Consider the following 26,502-nt stretch of genomic DNA (forward strand, 5'->3'; position numbering starts at 1 on the left):
TAGGAGACACTTAGTCCTTGTATGGCAGAGCTGTCTACTGGCAGGGGACATCAGCGTGACATCCTGAGCTGAAGTTCCTCTGTGCTGTGGCTGGTCTCCATTGAGGTGGAGGCATTCTGATGCCAGTTGACAAGGGTGAGAGCTGCCTTCACATAACTTCTTTGAAGTGATGGGGGAGGCAGCCCCAGGTAGGCTTTTCAATGGGAGCATTGGGAGGTGCCCAGTGGTGGTTCACCTGTGTTTTCCTCTTTCCCTTTGTGCATTATGGTATTATGTCATGTTTTGCTCTTTTTGCAGAAAGAAATCCAAGCCATGAGTCAGTGCAGCCATCCCAACGTAGTGACCTATTACACCTCATTTGTGGTAAAAGATGAACTTTGGCTGGTCATGAAATTACTAAGTGGAGGTAAGTGGGTTTTGTGGTTGCTTGCTGGTTTTCCTTGTGTCCTCTTCTTTAGGGGAAGTGTGTGCCAAATGAGATGTTGGATTTGACTCTTCTCTTTCCTGGGCTTCTAAGATTTGTTATCTAAAGAAGGAAGTCCAGGTTCATTAGTATAAGATTTCAAAGCCTTTCATAATTAGCTTCTACTTCTTGGAATATCCATGTCCTGTATCTACATTTTAAATACCTCCAGGTAGGTTAGGTGAGGCTCAGGCACCACGGTGTGTGTTCCATGCTTCTGGGCTTTTCCCGGTGAATCTCTTCAGCCTTAATTGTCTCTTCTTCCTTTACCTGCACTCAAGCCGTGAAAGATCACCTCTTCTGTCACTACTTATTCTCTTCAAAACCATTAGCCAGTTTTACCTCTCCCTCCCTTCCTCCCTTCCTTCTTCCCTCCTTCCCTTTCCTCCTTCCCTCCCTGCCTGCCTCCCTCCCTCCCTTTTTTCTCCTCTTCTTCCGCCTCCTCCGTGTGTGTGTGTGTGTGTGTGTGTGTGTGTGTGTGTGTGTGTGTGTGTGTGTGTGTGTGTGTGTGTGTGTGTGTGTGTGTGTGTGTGTGTGTGTGTGTGTGTGTGTGCGCATTCAGTTCTAGGGTTTGAATGCAGAGCCCAGGTGCTGTGTGTGAGCTTTTTAAATTTTATTTTTAAATTTTTTTTTGTGGTCAGCCACAGCTCCACTTCTAGCTTTTTGGTCATTAATTGGATTACAGGTGTGAGCCATTAGCACCCAGCTCTTCCTCCTCCTCCTTCTCCTTCTTCTCCTTCTCCTTCTCCTCCTTCCCTTCTTCCTCCTCCCCCTCCTCCTCCCCCCTCCTCTTCTCCTCCCCCTCCTCCTCCCCCTCCTCCTCCTCCTCTTCCTCCTCCTCCTCCTCCTCCTCCTCCTCCTCCTCCTCCTCCTTCTCCTCCTCCTCCTCCTCCTCCTCCTCCTCCTCCTCCTCCTCCTCCTCCTCCTCCTCCTCTTCTTCTTCTTCTTCTTCTTCTTCTTCTTCATCTCATTCTACCTTCTTCCTTTTTCCTTCTTTCTTTTGTCTTCTTTTTTTCTCAGTGCTGAGCATGAATCCAGGGCCTCAGAAGTGCCACACAAGCACTCTCTTGTGCTGACTACATTCCTAGTGCAGTGCAGTATTGCCTCTTAAAACTCATTTCCTTCTCCTTCTCTTCCACCTCTTCCCCTCTTTCTCTTGTTCTCCTTCCTCATCTTCTTTCATCTTCTTTCTCCCCTTCTTTTTGTGCTAGTACTAGACTTGAAGTCTAGGACTTAAACTCTAAGCCTAGGTACTGTCTCTTAGTTTTCTCATTAAAGGCTGGCACTCTTACCACTTGAGCCATGGCTCCACTTCCAGCTCTTTGGTAATTAATTGGAGATAAGAGTCTCAGGGACTTTCCTGCCTGTGCTGGCTTCAAACCTTCATGTTCATATCTCGGCCTCTGAATAGCTAAATGAGCCATTGGAAGTCAGATCATTAAAAATATGCATATATTATCTGCAAAAGGGGGTTGCTTTGAACTCTTTTAAAACATTGTTCAGTACTTAGTGCATTGTAATATACAAGATCATTTTAGTGTTGCTCTAATATTAAAACTTTCTGAGAAGGAAGATGTGTAGCTAGTATGACTGAGGAACTGAGTTTCTGTTTAGTTTTACTTCACTCATATTTAAATCACCTCACATGGTTAGTGACTATGCTTTCAGACATGAGACTACAGGCTCAAGCATGTGGACTGTTCTTTTGTTTGAAGAAAGAATTATAGTATACTTGGACTCTCTGAACCTGGTGTTCAGTGGGTGCTCAGTTGACTTGGAGAGAAATGTGTGTTGAGTGTTTAATTATGTGGTGATCAGAAGGGACATCATTACCATTTCTCTCCCTCCCTCTCTTCCCTCCCTCCCTCCCTTTCTTCCTTTTTTCCTTCTTCATATGTGTGTGTGTGTGTGTGTGTACATATGCTTTTTATTGTAAAAATGACTGTACAGAGGGATTATAGTTACATGAGTAAGGTAATGAGTACATTTCCTATTGAGCATTGTCACCTCCTTTGTTTTTCCCCTATCATCCCTTCCCTTCCCACCTTCCCAACTCCTCCCCACACCTCTGAAATTTCTGACATCATGTAAGTTATTGTCAGTTTAATTGAAATGGCTCTTTCTTGTCCATGTACTCAACATCAGTGAGAGAGGGACTGAGACAAACCATTAACTTTATTATTAACAGTTATGCTATGGTGAGATCCTTTTCAAGAAAATTCACTTACTTATCTCATTTGACCTTGACTACATCCCTAAATTCAAGGGAGCAACCTGACCAAGGTCACACACATCGTAATTGCTGCTGCTACTGCTGCTGCTGGATTTTGAGACTGAAGGACTGTCATCTTTAAAGTTGTGCTATACTCCAACTCACTTAAAATGTCTAAGTGACTTCCTTAGCTCTCTGTGGGTTACATCCTCTGTGTGTAGTCCTGAGGGATGAGGGATAGTTTAGGACTAGAAGTGATCATTCTGTAAAGCCCAAAGAAAGCCAAAGCTTGTAGTACACATTTCAAGTTTCTTCTTTTTAAAGAATCTCTTGGATTAAGCCAGAGGCTCAGAAATGAGATGAAGAACATATTGTAATGGGTTTACCCATAGGGAACATGGAGAACTTAGCTGTTTCCTTCCCAGTCCTCCTCAGTCCTAGTAATCTTTGTTTCCTTGAGTGTCTGCTTTAGTTTTTGATTCAACATGAAAGATAAAAGAGGAAAAGAAAGGCTATAAAGTCTGGACCAAAATATTGAGAGCTGGGGTGATTCCTTCTTTCTATGGAGGACTGTGCTTTCCATAAATTAAATGGTACAATATAAAAGGATTTCATCATTGACATTTCCTTCCATGTGTTAAATATAATTCCATTGCTCTATTGCTCTCTCTTTTGCTCTCTCTATTGTTCTTTCTTACTCTTCACACAACATAATCTCGTTCTTAATGGCTGAGTAAAACTCTTACGGTATAAGTATACCACCTTTTCCCATCTTGGTTGAATCCATAGTTTGGATATAGAATAATGCTGTGAGAAACTTAAGGATACAGACATTTCTATAGTAAATTGACCGATTCGTTTATGTTTATACTCAGAAGCAGTGCAACTGTATCATACAGAAGTTCAATTTTTTAAGTTTTTTTGAGCAACTCTCATACTGATTTCTGTAGTGGCTGCAGTCATTTACATTCTTAACAGTAGTGAATAAGAGCTCCTTCCCCATCTTCCCCATCCTCCCAATATTTCCTTGTTTCCTTGATGATGCCAATTCTGACGGAGGTTAGATGGAAACTCCAGGGAGTTTTTATTTTTGCTTCCCTGATAGCTACAGATTGTTGAACATTTTTTCTCTCATGTATTTATTGGCTGTATTTATTATTTATTTAAAAAGTGTTCAGTTCCATTTCTTATTTATTGATTGGCTCAATTGCTTCTCTTTTTTTCTTTTCACTATCTTTTAAGTTTCTTATAAATTCTAGGTTTTTCTCACATTCTCTAGGCTGTCTTTTTACTCTGTTGTTTCCAGTGACCTGCATGAACTTTTTAACTGGACACAATCATATTTTTTTTTGTCAATTCTTGCTTTTATTTCCTAAGCTATTGTAGTCTTCTTTCTTTCTTCCTCTCTTCCTTCTCATTATTTCTCTTTCCTTTTTTCTTTTTCTCTTTCTTTTTATCTCACTTTCTCTTTCCTTCTTTCTTTTTCTCCTCCTTCTTTCCCTCCCTTCCCTCCCTCCCTCCCTCCCTCCCTCCCTCCTTCCCTTCCTTCCTTCCTTCCTTCCTTCCTTCCTTCCTTCCTTCCTTCCTTCCTTCCTTCCTTCCTCCCTCCCTCCCTCCCTCCCTCCGTTCCTTCCTTCCTTCCTTCCCTGTTTTTTGTTCTTGTTCTTGTTCCTTTTGATGTAGGCTCTGAGCCTTATCTTGAACTTTTTTGATCAAGGCTAATGCTTTACTACTGGGGCCACAGTGCTACTTTGAGTTTTTTGGTGGTGCTAATTAGAGATAAGAATGTCAAGATTTTCCTGCCTTTGCTGGCTTGAACCTTGATCCTCAGATTTCAACCTTCTGAGAGGTGAGAGTTGTGAACCACTGTGCCTAGTGATATTGTATTCTTATTGGGATAGTTCTTGCCTGTGTCTGTTTTCTCTCTGCCTTCCTCTAGTAGTTTCAGAATTCCAGGCCCTCCTTAAAGTCTTTTACTCTTCTTCCTCCTCTTCTTCCTCTTCCTCCTCCCACGTCCCCTTCTTCTTCCCCTTCTTCCTCTTCCTCTTCGTTCCCTCCCCCTCCTTCTCCTCTTCTTCTTCAGCCACAGTGCCACTTCACCTTTTTTTTGGTTACTTTTTTTTTATTACATATATTATTTTTTTGGTCATGGGGCCTGAACGCCTGGCCAGGGTGCCATCCCTCAGCTCTTCTACCACTTGAGCTACAGCACCACTTCTAGCTTTTTCTGATTATGTGGTGCTGAGGAATTAACCAGGGCCTTATGCATGCAAGGCAAGTGCTCTACCAGTGAACCACCTTCCAAGCTCCCTTACTATATATTTTTTATTGTAAAGATGCTGTAAAGAGGGGGTACAGTTACATGAGTGAGATAATATACATTTCCTATCAAGCATTGTTAATTCCTCCTTTGTTTATCCCCTACCATATCTTCCCTCCCTGCCCTCCCCAATTCCTCCCTCCCCCCCATGAAGTTGTAAAGTTTGTTTTCAACATAGTGTCTTGTACATCTCATTGTTACAAGGGGTCAACCTGTATCCTTATTTAAGCATTTTGTTTTTTCCCTTCCCCTACCCAAATTAGAGAAATGTATATACAAGATGAAGGACACCAGAATCAAATACAGTGAAATCAGGGGTTATACCATGGGGGAAGAACATACAAAAGAAACAAAAAAAATTACATAGTACATTATAAATACATTAAAAACAACAGCAAGAAAGATAAAACCTCTTGTGTCCTTAACTTGGGATTCATGTCACTTAGCATTTTCTTATATGGTCATATGTATCTTTCTGCTTGTCCTAGACGTATACTAGTTATACCAAATAAAAAAAAATCATGGGACCTATGTTTCTTTGGGCCTGCTGTACTTCACTTAATATAATTTTTCCAAGTCTTTCCATTTCCTAACAAATGGGGCAATGTCATTCTTTCTAATGGAAGCATAGAATTTCATTATATATATGTATATATATAATATATAAACATTTTCTTGATCCATCCATTTACTAAGGGGCATCTGGGTTGGTTCCATATCTTAGCTATGGTGAATATTGCTGTGATAAACATAGTTGTGCTCTTAGCTTTAGTATGGCCTTGTGATGATTTGGGTAAATGCATGTCAGGTTTATTGGTGGCAAGAGTCTTACAGAATTTCCTGCCCAGGCTGGTTTCAAACACTGATGCTCAGATCTCAGCTTCCTGAGTAGCTAGGATTACAGGAGTGAGCTACCAGAGCCCAGCTCTTTGACACAATTTGAGTTGACTTTTCTACAAGATGAACGATAGGAATATAGTTTCAGTCTCCTACATGTAGATACTCAGTTTTCTCAGCACCATTTATTAAAGAAGGGGGTCTTTTTACTTTCTTTCTTTCTTTTTTTTTTGGTCAGTCATGGGGCTTGAACTCTGGGCTTGGGTGCTCTCCCTGTGCTCTTCAGCTCAAGGGGAGTGCTCTACCGCTTGAGTCACAGTGCCACTTCCGGTTTTCTACTGGTTTATTGGAGATCAGAGTCTCACGGACTTTCCTGCCTGGGCTGGCTTTGAACCACGATCCTCAGATCTCAGCCTCCTGAGTAGCTAGGATTACAGGCGTGAGCCACTGGTACCCAGCAAAGGCGGGGGGGGGGGGGTGAAGGGGCGGACGGGGGGTATCTTTTTTTTGTATGTATGGTTTTTGGATCTTTGTGAAGAATCAGACAGTACAGTATGTACTGTATTATTTTAGATCTACTGGTCTCTTCCCTTGACCAATATGTCTTTTTTCTTTGCTGTGTTTTCTTATTATACTTCTGTGGTGTAGTTTGAAGTCAGGTATGTATGATAAGACTGCTAGTATTGCTTGTTATTGTTTAGGATTGCTTTGGCTCATCTTTTTGTGTTTACATGTAAACTTTAGAATTCCCCCCTTATTTTAATAAAGAATAGCATTGAAATTTTGATGGTAGTTGCACTGAATATTTATGTTGCCTATGGAAGTGTACTCATTTTAGCATTATCAATTCTGCCAATCCATTGTTTGGCTGATCTTTTCTATTTTCTCGTGCCTTCCACAATTCCTTTCTTTAATACTTTATACTTTTCATTATAAAAATCTTTAACATTTGGCTAAGCATATGTATGGATACTTTATTTTGTTTTTTTTTTTTTTTCGGTCATGGGGCTTGAACTCTGGGCCTAGGTGCTGTTCCTCAGCTCTTAAGCTCAAGGTTAACACACTACCACTTGAGTCACAGCGCCACTTCTGGTTTTCTGGTGGTTAATTGGAGATAAGAGTCTCACAGACTTTTTCTGCCTGGGCTGACTTTGAACTGCGATCCTCAGATCTCAGCCTCCTGAGTAGCTAGGATTATAGGCGTAAGCCACCAACACTCGGCCTTTATTTTGCTCTTTGAGTCTACTGTAAATGAGATTGTTTTCCTGACTTTTTCTCCCCAGCAAGTTCCTTGTTGGTATACAAAAAAGCTATTGATTTGTATGTTGATTTTGCATTCTGTAACTTTGCTGAAGGCATTTCTCACAGTGAAGTGTTTTCTGTTTAGGGTCTTTTAAGTACAGGATCATATCATTTGCTAACAGCGATATTTTGACTTCTTCCTTTCCTGTTTGAGTCCTGTTTATTTCTTTCTCTTGCCAAGAAGTTTCACCAGCTCAGAGAAAACAAGAGTTCTGATGACTGGATCCTGATTAGTTTCAAATACTCTAAGTTGGTGATTTTAATCCCAATTAACCTTTCACTTTTATAGACTTGAAAATGTCTGTTGTCTTTTCTTATAGAAAATTCATTATTGAATTTAGGCATTCAATCCAGCCCCCTAGGGCTATAGGTAAGAAGAATAGATTTTCAACAGGTTTCCACAGGTAATGGGAACATTGGGTGATAGGGACTTTTGTTTGTTTTTCTTTCAGCAGGCCAGAAATGCCCTTTTTTCCTCTGAAATTTTCCAAATAACATTCAAGGTTAAATGTATGAGCAGATTATTTATCTCTCTAAGGAGGAAAATATGCATCTATTTTTTCTATAACATCTATCACATTGAATCTCCTAATGAGGCTGGTAGCTAATCTGGTACAGTAGTATCTGATGGTGAAACTCACTCATCTTAGCTAATAATGGAGCACCTACAGCCAAATTCAAGTCCTGAGGCAGGCCATTTGTTAACTCTTCAGAAATGTTGAACCTCTGGATAATTAGTACTTTTAAAATGACTCCAAGGTATGGAATATTAATATGTGTTGAAACATGAAGTCACAATGCCAAGGATACCAATGTACACAGTAACAAAGTGCTAGATAGTTATTTACTTATTTATTTATTATGAAAGTCAAGCACGTGAATCATCAGGTAGATGAAAACAAAGATTGCCTAGAATCATAGAAAGGGATTTCTTTGGTTATAAGCAGAGGTCTAGAGACCACATACTCTCTCTGCCTCCCACTTTCGTTTTAGATGTTAAAGAAGAACTATTAATTGTTCTTGCAGCAGTTTACTGCTGTCTTACTCCTGTCCTCCTACTTTTTTCTTTGTTAGCCATCTTAAAGTTTGTTTATAATTTTATGTGTAATAAGTAGTACTGAACAATTTTTTTTTCCAAAATGTGGTGATAGCAAACCCACCTAGGGTTGTTGTATTAGTCAGGGTTCTCTTGAGAAACACAACTGATAGGAACTATGTATATTTTATTATATGCACATATAATTATAGAAGGGTATTTACTAAGTAGGTGTGTATGATTGGAGGCTATATGGTTCAACAAATAGCTGTTTGCAATGAGAGAGCTGCAGAACTCGGTCACTGCTAAAGGGGACCAATGATGCAGCCCAAGTGTCAGGGCTGAAGGCCTGGAATCTCTCTGGAGAGAGTTTTACTGGTGTAAGTCTACATTGACAAGCAGAAAAAGCTGAGGTTAGTGTCCTTGGACAATGGTAACCTCAGTGGATACACACGTTCTAGAAGAGTAGACATTGCACAAGCTAGCTAGCTTTTTCTGTCCATTCACAGTCCACCTGGGCTGCTAGTCTCTTGGATGGCATTGCCCTGAGTGTATTTTTCCCCTCAGTTACTGTAAGTTGTCTCCGGAAACACCTTCATAGATATACTCACAAGTGTACTTTGTTAATCTCTTAGTTATCTCTCAATCAATCAAGTTGAAAACCATGATTAGCCATCATAGCCTTGCACATATTAAGTACATACTTTACCTGAGCTACATTCCCAAGTCCTTGGTTCCTCAAAGTCTTCTGTTTAAGTTCACACTGTTAGTGTTTTTGCAGTGATAGATTTAGTTTAGTCAGTCATGGGCTGCATTCAATTGTTTGTATGTCTTGGGAATATTCACAGTAAGTAAGCAAAAGTTCTGTTTTGATGTTTGTACTAATGTTATAATAGTAGAGAATGTCATAAGCTGAAATGGGGATGCTTATAAATTCACTTTCTCAATTCTTCTGTTTGCCACTCAGGCTCAATGTTGGATATCATCAAATACATTGTCAACCGAGGAGAGCACAAGAATGGAGTTCTGGAAGAGGCAATAATAGCAACAATTCTTAAAGAGGTTTTGGAAGGCTTAGACTATCTACACAGAAATGGTCAGATCCACAGGTATAGTGTGTGCAGAATTCAACTCTTCATATACTTAGTTCTAGTTTTTTATGTTGTTATTTTTTTTTTCCTGAGATAAGGGCTCAAACTCAGTATTAGATGCTTTTGCTCTTTGCCTGGAGCTCTACCACCTGATCCATTCCTTCAACTCCTAAATCTAGGGATTTTTTTTTTGTCAGTTTGGGGCTTGGGATTTTGAGGCCCTGGGCACTCTCTGAGCTTTTTTGCTCAAAGCTAGTGCTCTACCACTTGAACCACAGCTCCACTTCTGGCTTTGTGGTAATTCATTGGAGATAAGAGTCTCATAGATGTTCCTGCCCAGGCGGGCTTTGAACTGTGATTCTCAAATCTCAGCCTCCCCATTAGCTAGGATTGCATGAGGATCTAGGCTCCCTATGAGCCATTGGAGTCAGGCCCTAGATCTAAATTGTAAGGAACTTCAAGGAAGCACATGAGAATAAGTTTGACATTGCTTGTAATTTAGGCTATGTAGCTGAGAAGAAAGTATCAGGGCTGAAGATATAGCTCAGTGGTTGATCCTGTGCTTAGGATGTGGGAGACTCTGAATTTGATCCCCAGTACTAAGAAAAACCAAACCAAACCAAAATTTAAGGATAAAAGGCTAAATTTGGATGAATTATATTGGTATACTTGGGATTGGTTTCTCTGCTTTCACTAAAAAAAAAGCTGATTATAAACAGTGTTAAGTAGGCTCATTAAAAATTAGTTAACATTATTACTTTAAATGTACTCAGTTGAACTGGATACTAGCTTTAATTTTCTAATACAGGCAAGGCTTTATAAATGTTAATTATTTTTGACCTAATGGTGAGAGAATGAAGAAACACTGATTTCCTCCTTTTTTTGTAACATAGAATATTAGTTCTTTGAATAACATAGAATATGAGTGCATGATGCATAGTTGGAATTTTAACAAATAGATAACTATTTACCAGTAATACTAATAATGTACTTATTTTAATCTGAACTATGAGGTATGTATTTAATTACTTTCACTATACTGTTCAATACTTAGAAAAAGACTATTACTTTAGAAATCAAATTTAGAAATTATTTTTCTTTCAGTGTTGAAATTGCTCTGCATAGTTTCTATGTAGTAAAGAAATACTATATGGAACTTTATAATCAATCACTGATATCTCTTCAAGGGAGAGATTGATCAAATCATTTTTTTCCCCATGGCTGTAGCTTGAACTCAGGTCTTGGGTGCTTTCTCTGAGCTTTTTCCCTCAGGCACGGTGTTCTACCACTTGAGCCCCATTTCTGGCTTTTGGTAGTGGTTAACTGAAGACAAGAGTCTTACAGACTTTCCTACCTGGGCTGGCTTCAAACCTTGATAGTTAGATCTCATCTTCCAGAATAGCTACGATTACAGGCATGAGATACTGGCACCTGATGATAAAACTAATTTTTAAAACCTCTATGGTTTGGAAAAGCACTACAGACAAATTTAAGTGAAAGTAGAATGGCTTTACTTACATGAAGCTTTAATTCTTTATGATATGGTAATATTATGAAATTAGGACTGTTTCTAACTCTGAAACATAAAATAGTCTACTAAGTAATGATTTAATTAAATATAGATAATGATTTCACATAAAGTATCTTTTATTGAAATTGTAATTGTGCCCCAGGAGCAAAGTATAAAATGACAGTGTATCTTTGTAACATTTAAAATCTATAATGTAATTTAAATATTCATAAAATAATAATTATGTCAAACAGGCCTTGTATTCTGTGTTTTAAAGTCTTTCTCAGTGAGTACTATTTTGTCTGTTCTTTCCAATTCATTCCCCCTTTTTTCATTCTAATAGGGATTTGAAGGCTGGTAATATTCTTCTGGGTGAAGATGGTTCGGTACAAATAGCAGGTAAAGCTGATAAAGATAAAAATGTTTGTTTATAGAATTGTAGCAGTTTCAAGAAAATGTTTAAATTGAATAAAATCATGTGATATCTTAAAAAATGCTTCTCTTTTCGACATGATAAGTATTTATAACATGTTTGGGTCTGAAGTATGGCATATTGTCCTGCTGTTTTGATAAGTGTTTCTTGGATCTTCAAGTAAATAATGCTGTTTGAGTACAGAAATTTTGATGAAGAATGATCTTACTTTCAATTTCATTATTTCTATCTGAGAAGGCTTTTAGTCTTGAATATTGCAGATTGATAATATTTATCTAGCTGCAAAACAGTAGTTGATGAACTTGAAAATAAAAGTTTGTGCACATTAATTTAAAAGCCTCTTACTTCTGAAGAGGTGGCTGAGGAGGTATAACTCTCTAAGGCTTCTTTTGTACTTAACTGTATCTGATATGGCAGTTTGTGATTGGCTGGTGGGCAGCTGGGGCTGTAGAAAATGATGTTGAGTGACTTTTCATGCTCTATGCTCCAGGCTTCTCATTCTGTTCCTTCAAGTTATCAGAGTATCCTGACGGCTGGGATGAAGTGCAACTGTGTCCATATAAACTCATCCATCCTTTCACCTAAAACTTTCTGTGTTTGTGGATGCTGTTGGAATGTTTGTCTGGACAGTTCTTTGGCATACTGACTGTGCCTGCCACTGCTGGGTGTTCAGCCTTCTGACTTCCTGGTGTTAGCTTTTATTAGCAGCTTTTGCTAGCACCACCCTCAGTGAAAATCAGTGATCGTGGCTCTGTCATTATGAATGTAAAGGTTTTCCATATTATTTTTTTGAGTTAAGGTAGAAAGGTTCTATTTTCTAGCATAGATTTGGGCTTTCCTTTGGGCTTTCCTTTGGGCTTTCCTTTGGGCTTTCCTTTGGGCTTTCCTTTGGGCTTTCCTTTGGGCTTTCCTTTGGGCTTTCCTTTCCTTTCCTTTCCTTTCCTTTCCTTTCCTTTCCTTTCCTTTCCTTTCCTTTCCTTTCCTTTCCTTTCCTTTCCTTTCCTTTCCTTTCCTTTCCTTTCCTTTCCTTTCCTTTCCTTTCCTTTCCTTTCCTTTCCTTTCCTTTCCTTTCCTTTCCTTCCTTTCCTTTCCTTTCCTTTCCTTTCCTTTCCTTTCCTTTCCTTTCCTTTCCTTTCCTTTCCTTTCCTTTCCTTTCCTTTCCTTTCCTTTCCTTTCCTTTCCTTTCCTTTCCTTTCCTTTCCTTTCCTTTCCTTTCCTTTCCTTTCCTTTCCTTTCCTTTCCTTTCCTTTCCTTTCCTTTCCTTTCCTTTCCTTTCCTTTCCTTTCCTTTCCTTTCCTTTCCTTTCCTTTCCTTTCCTTTCCTTTCCTTTCCTTTCCTTTCCTTTCCTTTCCTTTCCTTTCCTTTCCTTTCCTTTCCTTTCCTTTCCTTTCCTTTTCCCTTTTCCTTTTCCTTTTCCCTTTTCCTTTCCCTTTTCCCTTTTCCCTTTTCCTTTCCCCTTTCTCCTTTCCCCTTTCTCCTTTTCCTTTCCTTTCCTTCCCTTCCCTTCCTCCCCATCCCTCCCTCCCTCCCTCCCTTCCTCCCTCCCTCCCTTCCTTCCTTCCTTCCCTTCCCTCCCCTCTCCTTTCCCTCCCCTCTCCTTTCTCTCCCCCTCTCCTCTCCTCTCCTCTCCTCTCCTCTCCTCTCCTCTCCCTCTCCTCTCCTCTCCTCTCCTCTCCTCTCCTCTCCTCTCCTCTCCTCTCCTCTCCTCTCCTCTCCCTCTCCTCTCCTCTCCTCTCCTCTCTTCCCCCCACCTTTTTCTCCCCCCCCCCCAAGGGGTGGTGGGGTCTGTCCTGGGATCAACTCTAGGTCCTTGCATTCGGCTTACTCACCAACTATCCTCCCAGCGGAGTCAACCCCACCAGACTTCTTTCCTGTTTGCCCCTTCCTCAGTGTCACTGACCTCTCAGGTGGCCAGGAGCACAGGGAGGATTCTGACCTTAGCTTTTGTATTTAGCTAGGCACACTGAGGAGGCTTTTGACTTTTTGTTTGTTTGTTTTAAGGAGTGAAGACATGTTTTGGGAATACAACGGGAAACTAGAATTTTTTTTAAGTGAAAGCCTCCCATCTCTCTGGAGGACCAGTAATGAAATTGAATTACTTTGAAAAGATACATTTTCTTAAATCCAGTGGTTGGTTTAAGACCACTGAGAGAAACTGTGTATCAGTTAAGCCCCACAAAAGGCTTTTGAATCGAAATTTGACATCCACTGGGTGACTTGAGACATGTCCTTGCATCTTTAAATCCCAGATTGCCCATCTGTGAGATGGATGAGAATGCCTGTTTCAGCAGGCTCTAATTTCCCTTGCAGCCACTGATTTTAAGCTTCAAGTGCCCTGGGTACAGTGTATTTCTTGGAGTTGTAGTGTTCTTGGTGGAGAGGAAAAAGCCATTTTGCCTCCAGTATTTGTCTCATGTAAGCATTTCTGTTAAATTGTCATTTTAGCCATCCAGGAGGCAGAGATTGAGAAGGTCATGGCTCCAGAAGAGCAAAAGGACTGGAGCCCTCAGACAAATGGTAGAGTGCCTGCTTGGCAAGAATGAACCCTAAAGAAAAAAAATATTGTCCAAGGCATCTCGATGAACGTGATTGAATTTTTAAGACTCAGAATCATTAGTGTGCTTTTAAAAAAGAAATGTATCTCTATGTAATGTTTGCATTAATGATTTTATAGTGTCTATTTTAACAAGAATGTCCAGATTGCACAAGTTTTATGTCACCTGAAGTCTAGATACAGCCCTGCCTGTTGTTGCAAAAATGAAAAAAACTGTATGAAATCAATGATATAAAATGGGCAATGGACAGGAACAGTTCTCTGGTTACAAAATGAAAATGACACTTATTGTAAAGTAAAAGTTACTCTAACTCATAAAACAGGGTGAAGCCAGCACAGGCAGAAAAGGCCATTAAGTCTCTTATCTCCAGTTAGCTACCAAAGAGCCAGAAATGGAGCTGTGGCTCAGTTGGTAGAGTACTAGCCTTGAGCAAAAAAAGAAGAAAAAAACTCTCAGGGACAGCACCTACGCCCTGAATGTAAGCCCTAGGACCACCACAAAATTAGAAAAAGAAAAAAGAAAAAGAAATGATTCATTGAACTGCCAATAAGATAAAGCCTTTTATTATGAAAACTTTCAGGCACAATCCACAGAAGAGAGCTTGGGTCCTCTTATTTTCATCCCCTAGCTTCGATGATTACTGATCTTTAACTATTTCGGTTTTCCTTTCCCTGATATGTTGGTATCTCATGTTCATAAGGAATTTTGTTTTTCAACTGTCTAGATACCTATAGATGCCTATTTTGTCATCACTAAGGCAATGTCTCTTATCCTACAAGTTAGGAACAGCTTGAAAAATTCTTTAACTAAAAAAGCAACAGCTGAAAAAATATTGTGAGCAAAACGCTCAAATAGTCTGTTGTTAAAAGTGCAGACTTTGGTATTAACTAGCTTGGTTGAAATTCCCAAGGCACCAATCAGTAATTCTATGACCTTAGGCAACTTACAAACTCTAAGACTCCTTTCCTTTAACGGGATAAAAATACAACCTGGCTCATGTTTCTCTGTGAATTTGAAGGCAGCTCTTCAGGTCCAGTACTCTTAACAGTAGTGGGCACAGTGGGCAGGGGATGGATATTATCAGGGGCTTGTCTGCTGCTACTACTGTCACGAGTGGTACTGTTGTACCAGCGTGGCTACACTCAGCAGGATCATGCTGTGTCTCTCTGCTGTGCCTGGAGATCCTCAGTTTTGTCTTGTACAAGATTTGGCTCTGGGGGACTTTATGAGATAGAAAGAAGTAAACTCACTAATTAATGGAATTTGGAAGAAAACTTTCTTGTAAATCAATCTAACTTCAAGCTGATAAGGAAGTACATGGAGAGTTTTCTTTGGTGATGAAATGATGGTTTCTCCCTAAGAGGGTCAAAATCCCACAGATTGCCTTTGAAGTGCAAAGGCAGGTCAGCCCTGCCTTACTCTGCTGCTTGGTACCCTGCCAGCCTCCTCATCTCATTATTCTTGTCAGATTAATGATCTGAGCTCTTTATTGGGCTCTGGAACACATTGTCCTCTTCTTTTTTCTCAGTTGGGATCCTCCAAGCTAAGGTTTCTTGGGCTTTTCTTTCTGTCTCAATCCTTAGGAGTTTTTCTTCACTGTAGGGGGTAGGTAGTGTTGTGACCTATTACAAGGTTGCTGGTGGGTGTTGGGGAGTTCAGAAGGTCACTTACAGAAAGCCCCACAGAGCATGGTTGTGATAAATGAGTTGGTATATAAAGGGCACAGTGGACAGTTGTCCAGGGTTTTCTTGGCATCCTATTGGTACATACAACTTCAGGCTTCTGTAATATAAACCAGAACCACTATTTCCTACTAAGTATTTAAATAAGTGCCATATTTATATCTCTGAAATTGTTACTTACTTAAAATTTCCAGTTTGTCCCTCTTCTCTCACCTGAGCACCATACTGAATTCACACACAGCTTTTATTTTGTTTTTTTTTTAGAATATTAAGTATTTATGCAAAGTGTTTAGCATACTATCTACATAAATAAATGAAGACATCTGATTTCATGGTTTTATGTTGACTTAAGATCCAGACATACCTTAAGTGCTTAGAACTTGTCTTATACGAGTGACTTTTTAGATATATTATTATTTAGAAAAAGAAACACATGCCATACATATTCATAGCATTGGAATAGTACCTTTCAAGGAACATACATTGCCACAGTTTTTCTTTATTTTTTAATTTGAATTTTATTGTAAAGGTGATATACAGAGGGGTTAGAAGTGTATAAGTCAGGTAATGAGTATATTTCTTATTAAACAATGTCACTCCCCTCCCTCATTTTCTCCCACTTTTTCCCATCCTACCACCCACCCCCAGGCTGTAAAGTTCATTTCCAACATAGTTTCTAGTGAGTATCACTGCTGGATTGGTTCACCTTTTGTCCACAGTTTTAATTTAACCACAGAGATGTAGGTTGGGAAGAAATCTTAGACAACATCTACTTTAGTTCTCCTTTTCTCCTTTGTCAAGGTCATAAGAAGCCTATATAACACTGCAGTAAAACCCTAGAGCAGGGAATTTCATTCATCTTCTTTTTCTTTTTTTCAATTTAATTTTTTTTGTAAAGGTAATATACAGAGAGGGGTTACACTTATGTAACTCAGAATCACCCCTCCCTCATCTTCTCCCAGTTTCCCCCCTCCCAATCCCCTTCCCCCTAAGTTGTATGGTTCATTTCCAGCATAGTATCTAGTGAGTGTCACTGCTGAATTGATTTACCCTGTGTCTAATCCTTTCTGTGCCTCCCCTCCACCTCCCCAAATCATAATCAACTTGTACATAAGACAAAGGGTACAGAAATCAAATCAGTGGTGGAAGGGAATAAACTAAAGGAAAAACAGGAAAAAAATAACTGCAAACAGTACAATAAAAATAACTCTTGTTTTCATTTCTTGGAGTTCATTTCAATAAGCATCATTTTATATGGTTATAGGCACATAACTATTGAGCCATTGTCACACACAACTTTTAGAGTTTCAGTTATACCAGGAAGTTATTATTGCGATTGAAATTGTCCCAAATGTGGACCTGGGGATCTAGGAAGTAGGTTTTTAAATATTTTGCTGGTATCTTTGTCTGGTAATATAGAGGGAATTAGTGGGAGAGACTCACAGAATAGCAGGACTGATACTGTTTGTCTTGGTTGCTACCTATTATATTTGGGCAAATAATAGATTACTTTACCAAGACTGTTCATGTCCTTTTCCTTTTGTACATTTATGCCCCATTAGGTTATTTTGTGTAAAAGTTAGAAAAGGGAGTTTAGTTTGCATTTATGTCTTTGAATGTAATGTATTGCTTAAGAGTATTATTATGTGCTTTTTTTTTTTCTCAAGGCAAGTGCTCTATTACTTGAGCCACAGCACCACTTCTGGTTTTTTAGTGGTTTATTAGAGATAAGAGTCTCACAGACTTTCCTGCCTGGGCTGGCTTTGAACAGTGATCCTCAGATCTCAGCCTCCTGAGTAGCTAGGATTACTGGCATGAGCCACTGGTGCCCGGCTTGCGCATTGTTTTTAAGAGAGAACATTTTTTGTTTTCCTAATAGAAATATCATAATAATTTTTATTTTAAATAAGTTACTAATTGTGCCATACATATATACATTTTCTTTCCCAGAACTTTTTGTGAGACAAGGGAAGATAAATGGGGCTTGGGTTAGATTACAAGAAACACTTACTTTATTATGAATCTAAAAAGAATGTTCTATAGGCTTACACACACAGGGCTATTTATAACAGTACAAATTCAGTGAGATGTATATTCATTTCTACTAGCTGTGGATATTAGATCAGTAACTAATGGGTATTGAGTGCTCCCTGTGTATCAAGCTAGTTTTGGGGTGTTGAATGCATCAGGACATATTTAGTCCTCACTAGAACCCATGGTACAGACAAGAAAGTGGGGAAGAGCATTGCCCAGATCACACATAGGATAAATGGTGGACCCAAACTTCAGACTCAGATTTCCTGACTCAGAGTTTGTCAGTTTGCATATTTGTGAGGTTTCCAGGGAGAAGACTATAATCTCAGTTTTGGATGGGACACTAATAGCAATCACTTGGAATTCTACTCCCCTGCATAAATCCACTATGGCTCAGGGACAAAATATTCAGCAAATTCTTCCTCCTTGTTTGTTTAAGTTGGGAAATACACAAAGTCAAGGGTCAGTTATAGGAATATAGGAGAAAAATCACCTTTGGTGTCATTTTCATAGAATCAAGCCCAGTAATGACTCCAAAACCCTTTTTGGCTGCTAAACTCGGTTTAATGTGGTGAAATTGAAACCAGAGGACTACCTACTCAGGGTTAAAAGAAATGGATTTCTTCCTACTATATATTTTGTGTTTGGAGAACCTTCTACCAATAAACTTGGAGAGGATGGCTTGGCAAATGCAGTATGTTTTACTACACTACATGACGGAAGGGGAGTTGCTGTTTGAAAGTCATGCTTTTCCCAAGGCACAGCCTTCTCCTTTGTCTGGCAAGTGACTGAACCTGTTTGTCCAGAAATAATGACAACGCTATTTTTAACAGGAATTAATATCAAACAAGTCGCTTTGGAGTGGTCACTACAAATAATTTCCTCTAGAATTCTTTTAAATAGTGGCCCCTCTTAATGTATTATAAATAGAAGTTGATTTCTGAGGAACTTTCTTTATGTATAATAGTGCATGTGGGAGATAGCATGCTTATGTTCACATCCTTTTGCGTTTTAGGAATGTATGTGCCAAAGTCTGAATGTCTATGTGCCCCACCCCCAGATTCATATGTTGGAGCCCAATTATCAACGTGACAGTGTTAGGAGAGGAGCTTTTGGGAAGTGATTAGGTCATGAGAGCTGAGCTCTCATGATTAGATTGGTGACCTTATAAAAGATCAGAGTGCGCTGCCTTCCTCCTTCCCTCTGTGGTGGGAAGATAAATGAGGAAGGCATTGTATAGGAACTTGGGAGCAGGTCTTCACCAGATAGTGAATCTGCTGGTGGCTGCATGTGAGACTTTTCTAGTCTGAAGAACTTTGGGAAGCAGATTTCTGTTGCTGTAAGTTACCCCAGGACAAGATGTTTTGCTGTTGTACCTAGAATGGATATAGCCAGTGCTTAAGTTTACAAATAATATCCCATCCTTAGATACTCATAACAGAATATGCTACTAAGCCAAGCAGCCTGGAAATCTAGAAAGTGATCCTCACACATATCTCCACCTGTCTGGGTCCATCCAAATCAAGCTTACACCATAAACTTTTAAAAGTGCAAGGATATGAATTTGGTGGCATCTCTATTTTCTGAGAGGGAGCTTATGTTCTTATCAGCCTTGAATCCAGTTTTGCTTCATTTGGAATTTTGGAAATCCCATGACTCAAACTGTCAGGAATACTTGTAAAGAGACATCTTATTCTAATACTTAGGAATTATTCTTAAGGAGCCTGAGGAAGATGTACAAGCTGTCTAAGGTTTTATACTCACAGCTGTTGCATTCTTTTTTCTTTTTCTTTTTTATTGTGAAAATACTGTACAGAGAGGTAACAATTACATGGACAAGGAAATGAGTACATTTCTTATCAAGCATTGTTGCCTCCTCCTTTGTTTCCCCTTCCCATCCCTTTCCATCTTGACCCCCCACCTCCCTCCCCCACTGAAGTTGTAAAGTTCGTTTTTTGACATAACGTCTTGTACATCTCATTGTTGCAATGGGCTGCCTGTATCCCTATTTAAACAATTTGTTTTTTTCCTTCCCCTCCACAAAGTATACCAAAATCAAATACAGTGAAAACAGGGGTTATACTGTGGGGGAAGGACATACAAAGCAACAAAGAAATCATCTTATAAATATGTTAGAAACAATCGCATGAAAGAAAAAAACAATTGAATCCTTATCTTAGGGTTCATTTCGCCTAACATCAACTTATCTAACCGTTTCTGCTTGTCTCAGACATATACTAGTTATTGCAGATAAGGGAAACCATGGGACCTATGTTTCTTTGGGTCTGGCTTACTTCACTTAATATAATTTTTTCCAAGTCTTTCCATTTCCTAACGAATGGGACAATGTCATTCTTTCTGATGTAGGCATAGATCTATTGTGTATATATACCACATTTTCTTGATCCATTCATCTATTGAGGGCCATCTGGATCAGTTCCATATCTTAGCTATGGTAAATAATGCTGCAATAAACATAGTTGTGCTGGTAGCTTTAGTATGGTCTTGTTTGTGATCATTTGGGTAAATGCCCAAAAGTGGGATTGTTGGGTCATAGGGGAACTCTATGTGGAATCTTTTGAGGAACCTCCATACTGCTTTCCAAAGTGGTTGAACAAGTTTACACTCCCACCAACAATGCAGTAAGGTTCCCTTCTGCCCACATCCCCTCCATCATCTGTTGTTGTGAGAATTCTTGATTATAGCCATTCTAACTGGGGTGAGATGGTATCTCAATGTTGTTTTGATTTGCATTTCTTTTATGGCTAGTGAAGTTGAGCATTTCTTCATGTGTCTATTGGCCATCCTTCTTTCTTCTTCAGAGAAGTTTCTCTTTGTCTTTAGCCCACTTATTTATTGGGCATTCTTTAGTGTTCCTTCTGAGTTCTTTGGCTCTGATGAGGTACACTTCAATGGAGCAGGCTAGAGATTGAAGAGGTATGTTGTGTTGTAAGGGGAGAGAGGCGTCACTTTGAGCAAGGCCATATGAACACTGGGTCAGCATCAAAGACAGCCTCTGATGAATATAGGCAGCTCTGAAAGGTTTGGAGGCATCTGTATTAGGAAATGCTGGTGGCATCACATTTGTGAGCACCATGGCCCAGAGCATGTTACTCTTTCCAGCCCAGTGACCATGTAGTTTCAGTTTGCACATTTGTGTAATAAGAAAACGCTAGAGCAGTAGCATTTTCAGTCAAAACACATTCTATGTTAGGGTTAGTTAACTGTTACTGTTCTGCTTGAAAAGGGGGTAGGTCCTTTATTTATTGGGGGCGTTGTGGGGAAGGTTTTCTACACTCCATCTGACCTTCCTTCCTGTTGCTTCAGTCTTTCTCTTTCTTTGCCACATTAATTTCCCAAGAGTTACCAGAGTGAGGAATCTTATGCTGACCTGGCCATATCATTCCCTTCTGGGAAGTTTAAAGGCGATAGTGATGGGATAAAGCCCCCAATCACAAGCAAAGGCAGGGGAAAGACCTACCTGTTTTCCACATCATCTCCACAAGCATGTCTGCTTTAGTTTGCTATGCTTCTAGATTCCCTCTTGCTTGGCTAACTTTCCTGACTCAATTTGGGACATTTATTCCTTGTGAATTTGTTTTATCCAATCCTCTTCTCCATAATTTTCTCACCTTCACGGGTTAAGCCCCTCACCTGCTTGCTTGAAAGTTCCCTACATACCCTTACCAGCTAATCTGTGATTAGTAAAACTGAGCCTCTACTTTCTCATGTTACCTTCATACTGGGTAATTCCCAGAGGAAGAAAATCTGTGCGTGCATCTCCACATCCCTAGAGAGTACCTGGCATATGGTAGGTGTCCTAAATTTGGTCAATGTAATCTGACTAGAGACATGCTAGATGTCCTGCTTCAAGGGCAGATTATAGAAAACAAGTACATGTGGAGTATTTGTTCAGAAGGCCTGAATGTAAGGCATAGCTGGAATTTCAACTGAGTAAGCATGTATATCAGTTTAACAAGGAGGTGAGGATATTTAAAAATCTAAGGCCCATATACAGCTGCATATTTTCAAAGCTGAAAATAGCCTTTGGATAAATATTTTTACCACTGATTTTGGATATGCTTTGTTTTAGGCAGCTTTGTTTAAGTGATTAATAATCTTAAGGAAGAGTGATGGGGAACAGGAGTTAATAGACATTGGGTAAACCAGGAAATGTAGTTTAAAGATTTAGGACAAAAGTCTCACATATCAATTTTTATTTTTGGCTTAAGATACAGAATTGATAAACTTCCTTGATTTTGGGGATCTTGATAAACACCAACATTTGGTGAACCATCTAGCTTGAATCAAGAATGCAATCAATTCTGGAAACTTGGCTTTCCATTCCATCTGCACACCATTAGTGGGAAACACTTGTGGGAGATTTTAAGCTACTTTTCATCCTTAACAGCTGCTAGAAGTTGTTAAGTAATAACCTAGGGAAATCTTAGTGGGTGAACCCAATGGAGAGGAATCATTCTGCATGGCTCACTTCCTGGAGTTTTCCCTCCACTATGGTGCATGGGGCCATGGTTAAGCATCTGGGAAGCATCTGGAAGGGCAAGAGACTGGTGGGACTTAGTCTCTCTCCTTGTCTCCCTTTTTCATTCTTCCTCTCTTTTCCTCTTGCCTCTCTCATTTTTAAGGGCCTGTGATATCACTATTAAATTAAATTTCATGCACTATAAAACACTGTGGATGTCTGAGTAAGTCATCCATATATCATACACTTGCTATAGTTTTGCAGGATATTTAAATAGTTTTAACATGTATTTATGTTCTACTTTATTTAACCTTGTATTAAAAAGTGTACAGTACTCTTAAGGACACAGTAGCCAAAAATTCTCTGGCTTCCTCGGTTACCCTGAATTCTCAGCCAAGTCCTTTGCTGGTCATGGTTTGTATTACCTATAAATGATATCCTTAGCTTACCAAGTTTCCTTTCAACTCCAAAAGTTTTATACCTTCGGTTTAGATGAGCTCTGTGACACTTAGGCCCACAACATACTGTCATTTCTACAATCTTTCTTGCTTGTTTTAATGGCAGGACCATTTTTCTATTGAAAAGGCCAGATATTGTGGCATTTCTTGTTCCTTAGGTTTGCCAAATCCCCTACATCCTGGCTAATATGTCAGTAAATCCTGTTGCTGACCACTTCTCACCTAATCCAGGGCAATGTCACCTGTTAAGGTAACTCCATAGAGAACTTCTTCATCTTCTACCCTTGTCTGTACTGCATTTTCTGTGGTGTCCAGAGGAATGCTTTACACTAAGTTCACTTGTATCATCATGCATTTACTGAAAACCCTCAAATCCCTTCCTATGTCAGAGTGCAAGTCAAATTCCTGAGTGGCTCACAAAGTCTTATAAGATCTTGTTCCTATCTCCTGTTTCTTCCTTTCCTTTTGTTATCTCCAGGCAAAGAACCTTTTTCCCAGCTTCCGCCTACTCTTACATGCCCCTTCCTTGGAATCTTTCAATTGGTTGCTCCCTCATTCTGGACTACTCTTCCTTACCTCCTTCAGGTCTTGGCTAAAATGTCATATCAATGATATTTCCATACCTCAAACTTCTATTCCCTGTTGTATTTTTCCGAATTATACATCAGTGTAATTAGTGCCCTGCAATTGCTCTTGCAGACCAGCTTTATTGGCCTGGTAAGCTTGATAAAATGCAGAATCTTGTGCTTTCCCACTTTAGAGCCCCCAACTCAGAGAGGTGGGGCCAGCATCCTAGTGATTGTGATGTATGCTAAATCTAAGAACCACTCCTTTGGATTTTCCTCATTAAATTCACTTAGAATTTGTATTTATCTCTCCCGTGTTTCCCTCAACCTGAATTTACCTATCAACTTGAGTTCAGAGGTTTCCAACTGGGAAGGATACTGAGTGAAGGCTTGGTAAATTGCTTTTGAATGAATTAATGAACATATAGCTGTGTAATGTAGGTAACAGAATTGAGTAATAGCGTTCAATGTATGATCCTCGTAGTTTTCGTGAAATTTAAGTGTGAGATTTTCTTTATTGTAGAGTTGAGAATCAGGAGATTCTCTGAAGATTGTTTTCCTCAACTAATTCTCCCCAGAAATGTGCGGAAATGATATCAATTGTTTCTTTGAATACTTGTGGCTACTGGAATCGAGTTATTTTAATCATCTTTTCTAGCAACTGTCTCTTTCAAGTATAGATGGGCAATTGTGGCTTCACAGAGCCTTTGATAGTAAGCTAGTTAAGTGGAGGTTTGTATGAAAAGACCACCTGCAGGTATATAAACATTGCATTGGAAATCTAGACATTAATATTTGATCTAAGTTGCTTGTGGTTGTCTTTGTGGATTTAGCCAGCCACAAGCTCCTGCCATTTCCAGGAGCATGTCTTTGGCTTGGGACATGATAAGGCCTGTATGTTATACATACCTTGAGATCTTCTTGCAGCAGCTCTGACAGTTCTATAAAGTAGATCTCACAACCAAAGGGACTGAGAACTGCTGAGCAGCTATGGACTTGTGTAAGGTCATTTTGAAGGTCATGAAAGCAGAGGATTCCGGAACTCCTCAGAGTCCACTTTCAGTCCATGCCTTTAGGCTCCCTTTGTCACCCCCATGTGATTTTACACTTTGGCTGCCTTAGGGCTCAGGGTTTTTTTTCTTTTCTGCTGTAAATAAATTGAGGTTGACATGTTCTTCAAAGATCTATCTTATATCAAAATGTTTTCAATGGTTCTTCCTAAGCTGCAGTCATTAAAGATAGTCTCAGATCTATTTTAAGGCATTCATCAGAGGATGATCTTGGGCATGGAGGGTGAATTAAGCCAATTAAATATCTGTCCAGTGGATAGGACAGAGGACCTCTAACATGTTCCTTCTACCCACTGCAGCTCCAGGAAGAATGGGTTTGTGGTTTGAGGACTATGTGGTTTTCTTTTGTTCACAGGAGTTATTATATCTAATAGAAAGATGACCATTGCTGGTCTCTTAATCACATGTAATAGAGTGTTTTGGGTCTTGAGAGAATTGGCTCTTGCCTGGGATCTTCTCCATAGCAGGCCTGGGATTCCAGCCTTGCAGCCATTTTTGAAACTTGCTGATGGCAATGTCAAGAATCTACCCCGATGTGGCCCCAAGTATGGGAAGGCCTATTTCTTTCTATTTCAGTTATTTTTTAAAGGTGAAAATCTACCTTAGGGAATAAAAAAGTAATCCCCCCACCTTATTTTGCTATCAAAAGAATTATAAAATGTCTTCTGTTGTTTCAGACAGCCAAGACTGCCTCTCCCTCATTAGTTGATAGATAATAGGGACTTTTTCCAGAGTAGCTGGGAAGTGACTTTCCAGGACCCAGTCTCAAGGGCCACAGGATAATGTGTTCTCACTCTCTAATCAAGGGCAAAGATGATTGGATGTCAGAGGTCTCTCTGGCCTTCTCTGCTCTTCCTAGGCTACCAGGCTTTTTCTGGATTGGGACAAGTGTTATGTGAACAATTGGTTAATGGATTAATGTAATGTAGATAAGTGCCAACATACTCATTGAATCACTTGAAAGATGAGTGTATTGCAGCTTATTACTCTCATGAAATAAAGATACCACTCTCAATTTACCAAGAGATTCACCTGAGGTTTTCATGAGTAGGAGAGAGAGGAATAGGGCTGCAAACATCTGTTCTGAGAAGGAGGCTAATCCCAATCTCTTCCCCTTTGCCATGGCATCTCCCTTGAGCATCAGTTAGTGATAGACAGTATTATGATTACATATGATTTTCATGTGCTTAAAAGATTTTGTGAAACTGAGAACTCCCATAGAGAAGTGTGTCATTAATGGATTGCTTGTTTGGCTGGACACATTGCATGTAGATGGGAGTCATAGGGCTAAATGGTTCTGTGCAGGGTGTGATTTACATTTGTGCTGTCCTTATATTCATCCTGCCACACCAATGAATGTGTACACATAAATGCTTATTTTCCTCTTCTCTCTTCTCATGACTGTGGTTCTCTCTTCATCTAAAAGGTGAAAAGAGGAAAGCTCTGCATTCTGAATCATACCGTAGCTCCTGCCAGGAAACTTCTGCAACTTTAGTGTGCATTGAATCAGCCAAGAATCTGGCTACAGAGCAGATTCTGAACTAGCAGCTCTGAAGTTCCCGAGTGGTACAGATGACTCTGGTCTGTGGACCCCTACTTCAGTGAAGGGGGTTGAGACTCTCCTATTTCTTAGATGTGTATTGTTCTGTATGAGGTTGTTGTAAGTGTTGCCCTAAATAACAACTATTGATAAGAAGATAAATTAGGCTTTTCTTGCAGCCTGCTCCTCATCGCTCTTTGAGATGTTGCTGCATTAATTTGTTTTGATAGGTGCCTCTGGCATTAAGAGCTGTTTTAAAATCTAAAACTACACTATGTGCTAATGTGCTTGCTGATTTCCCCTGCATTGTTTTATTAGCACCAATTTAGCTATACAAGGAGGGATTTCATTGTCCTATTTCTAAGCAGATTCACCCTCATCTTCTTTCTCTCTTTTCCATTCTCCTCTCCTTCCCAAACTAATTTCAACAAATCTGGTGTGTGTGTGTGTGTGTGTGTGTGTGTGTGTGTGTGTGTGTGTGTGTGTGTGTGTGTGTGTGTGTGTGTGTGTGTGTGTGTGTGTGTGTGTGTGTGTGTGTGTGTGTGTGTGTGTGTGTACACATATACACACATAAATACACATAAATTTTGTGGCACTAGGAGGCTTGGAACTCAGTTTTATGCTTGTAAGCCTATGCAGTACCACTGAGCTACTCCTCTAGCTCTGTGCTTGCTAATATTTACCAAGTCCTTTCAGTATGACGTTACCTCTGACGTAAATAGTGATGAGGAGTATGATTAGACATGGCTGAATTGTTGAAAGACAGGAGATTGTAAGAGTTAATTGTTTGAGTACAGATCACAGAGTCCTTGTCTGACAGGAGCTTAGAGATAATTTATTATCTCATGTTACAAGGAGTTTTTGGCACTTGGTTTCAGACTTGATGCAGAGGCTCAGGAGAAAGGGCCAC

General features: G+C 39.6%; 1 protein-coding gene across 3 annotated transcripts in view; it reads left to right on the plus strand.

Annotated features, from left to right (window-relative positions):
* Stk39 (serine/threonine kinase 39) overlaps positions 1–26,502 on the plus strand; it is a 274,272-nt gene that overhangs the window by 65,209 nt on the left and 182,561 nt on the right. For all 3 annotated transcript variants that reach the window (XM_070021570.1, XM_070021579.1, XM_070021587.1), the window contains exons 3-5: positions 298–406; positions 9,138–9,279; positions 11,115–11,170. In XM_070021570.1, coding sequence (XP_069877671.1) covers positions 298–406; positions 9,138–9,279; positions 11,115–11,170 — 307 coding nt within the window. The remainder of the gene's footprint in view (positions 1–297; positions 407–9,137; positions 9,280–11,114; positions 11,171–26,502) is intronic.

Source organism: Dipodomys merriami, unplaced genomic scaffold (genome assembly GCF_024711535.1).
Source record: "Dipodomys merriami isolate MVZ:Mamm:240054 unplaced genomic scaffold, mDipMer1.0.p SCAF_1, whole genome shotgun sequence".
Taxonomy (NCBI): domain Eukaryota; kingdom Metazoa; phylum Chordata; class Mammalia; order Rodentia; family Heteromyidae; genus Dipodomys; species Dipodomys merriami.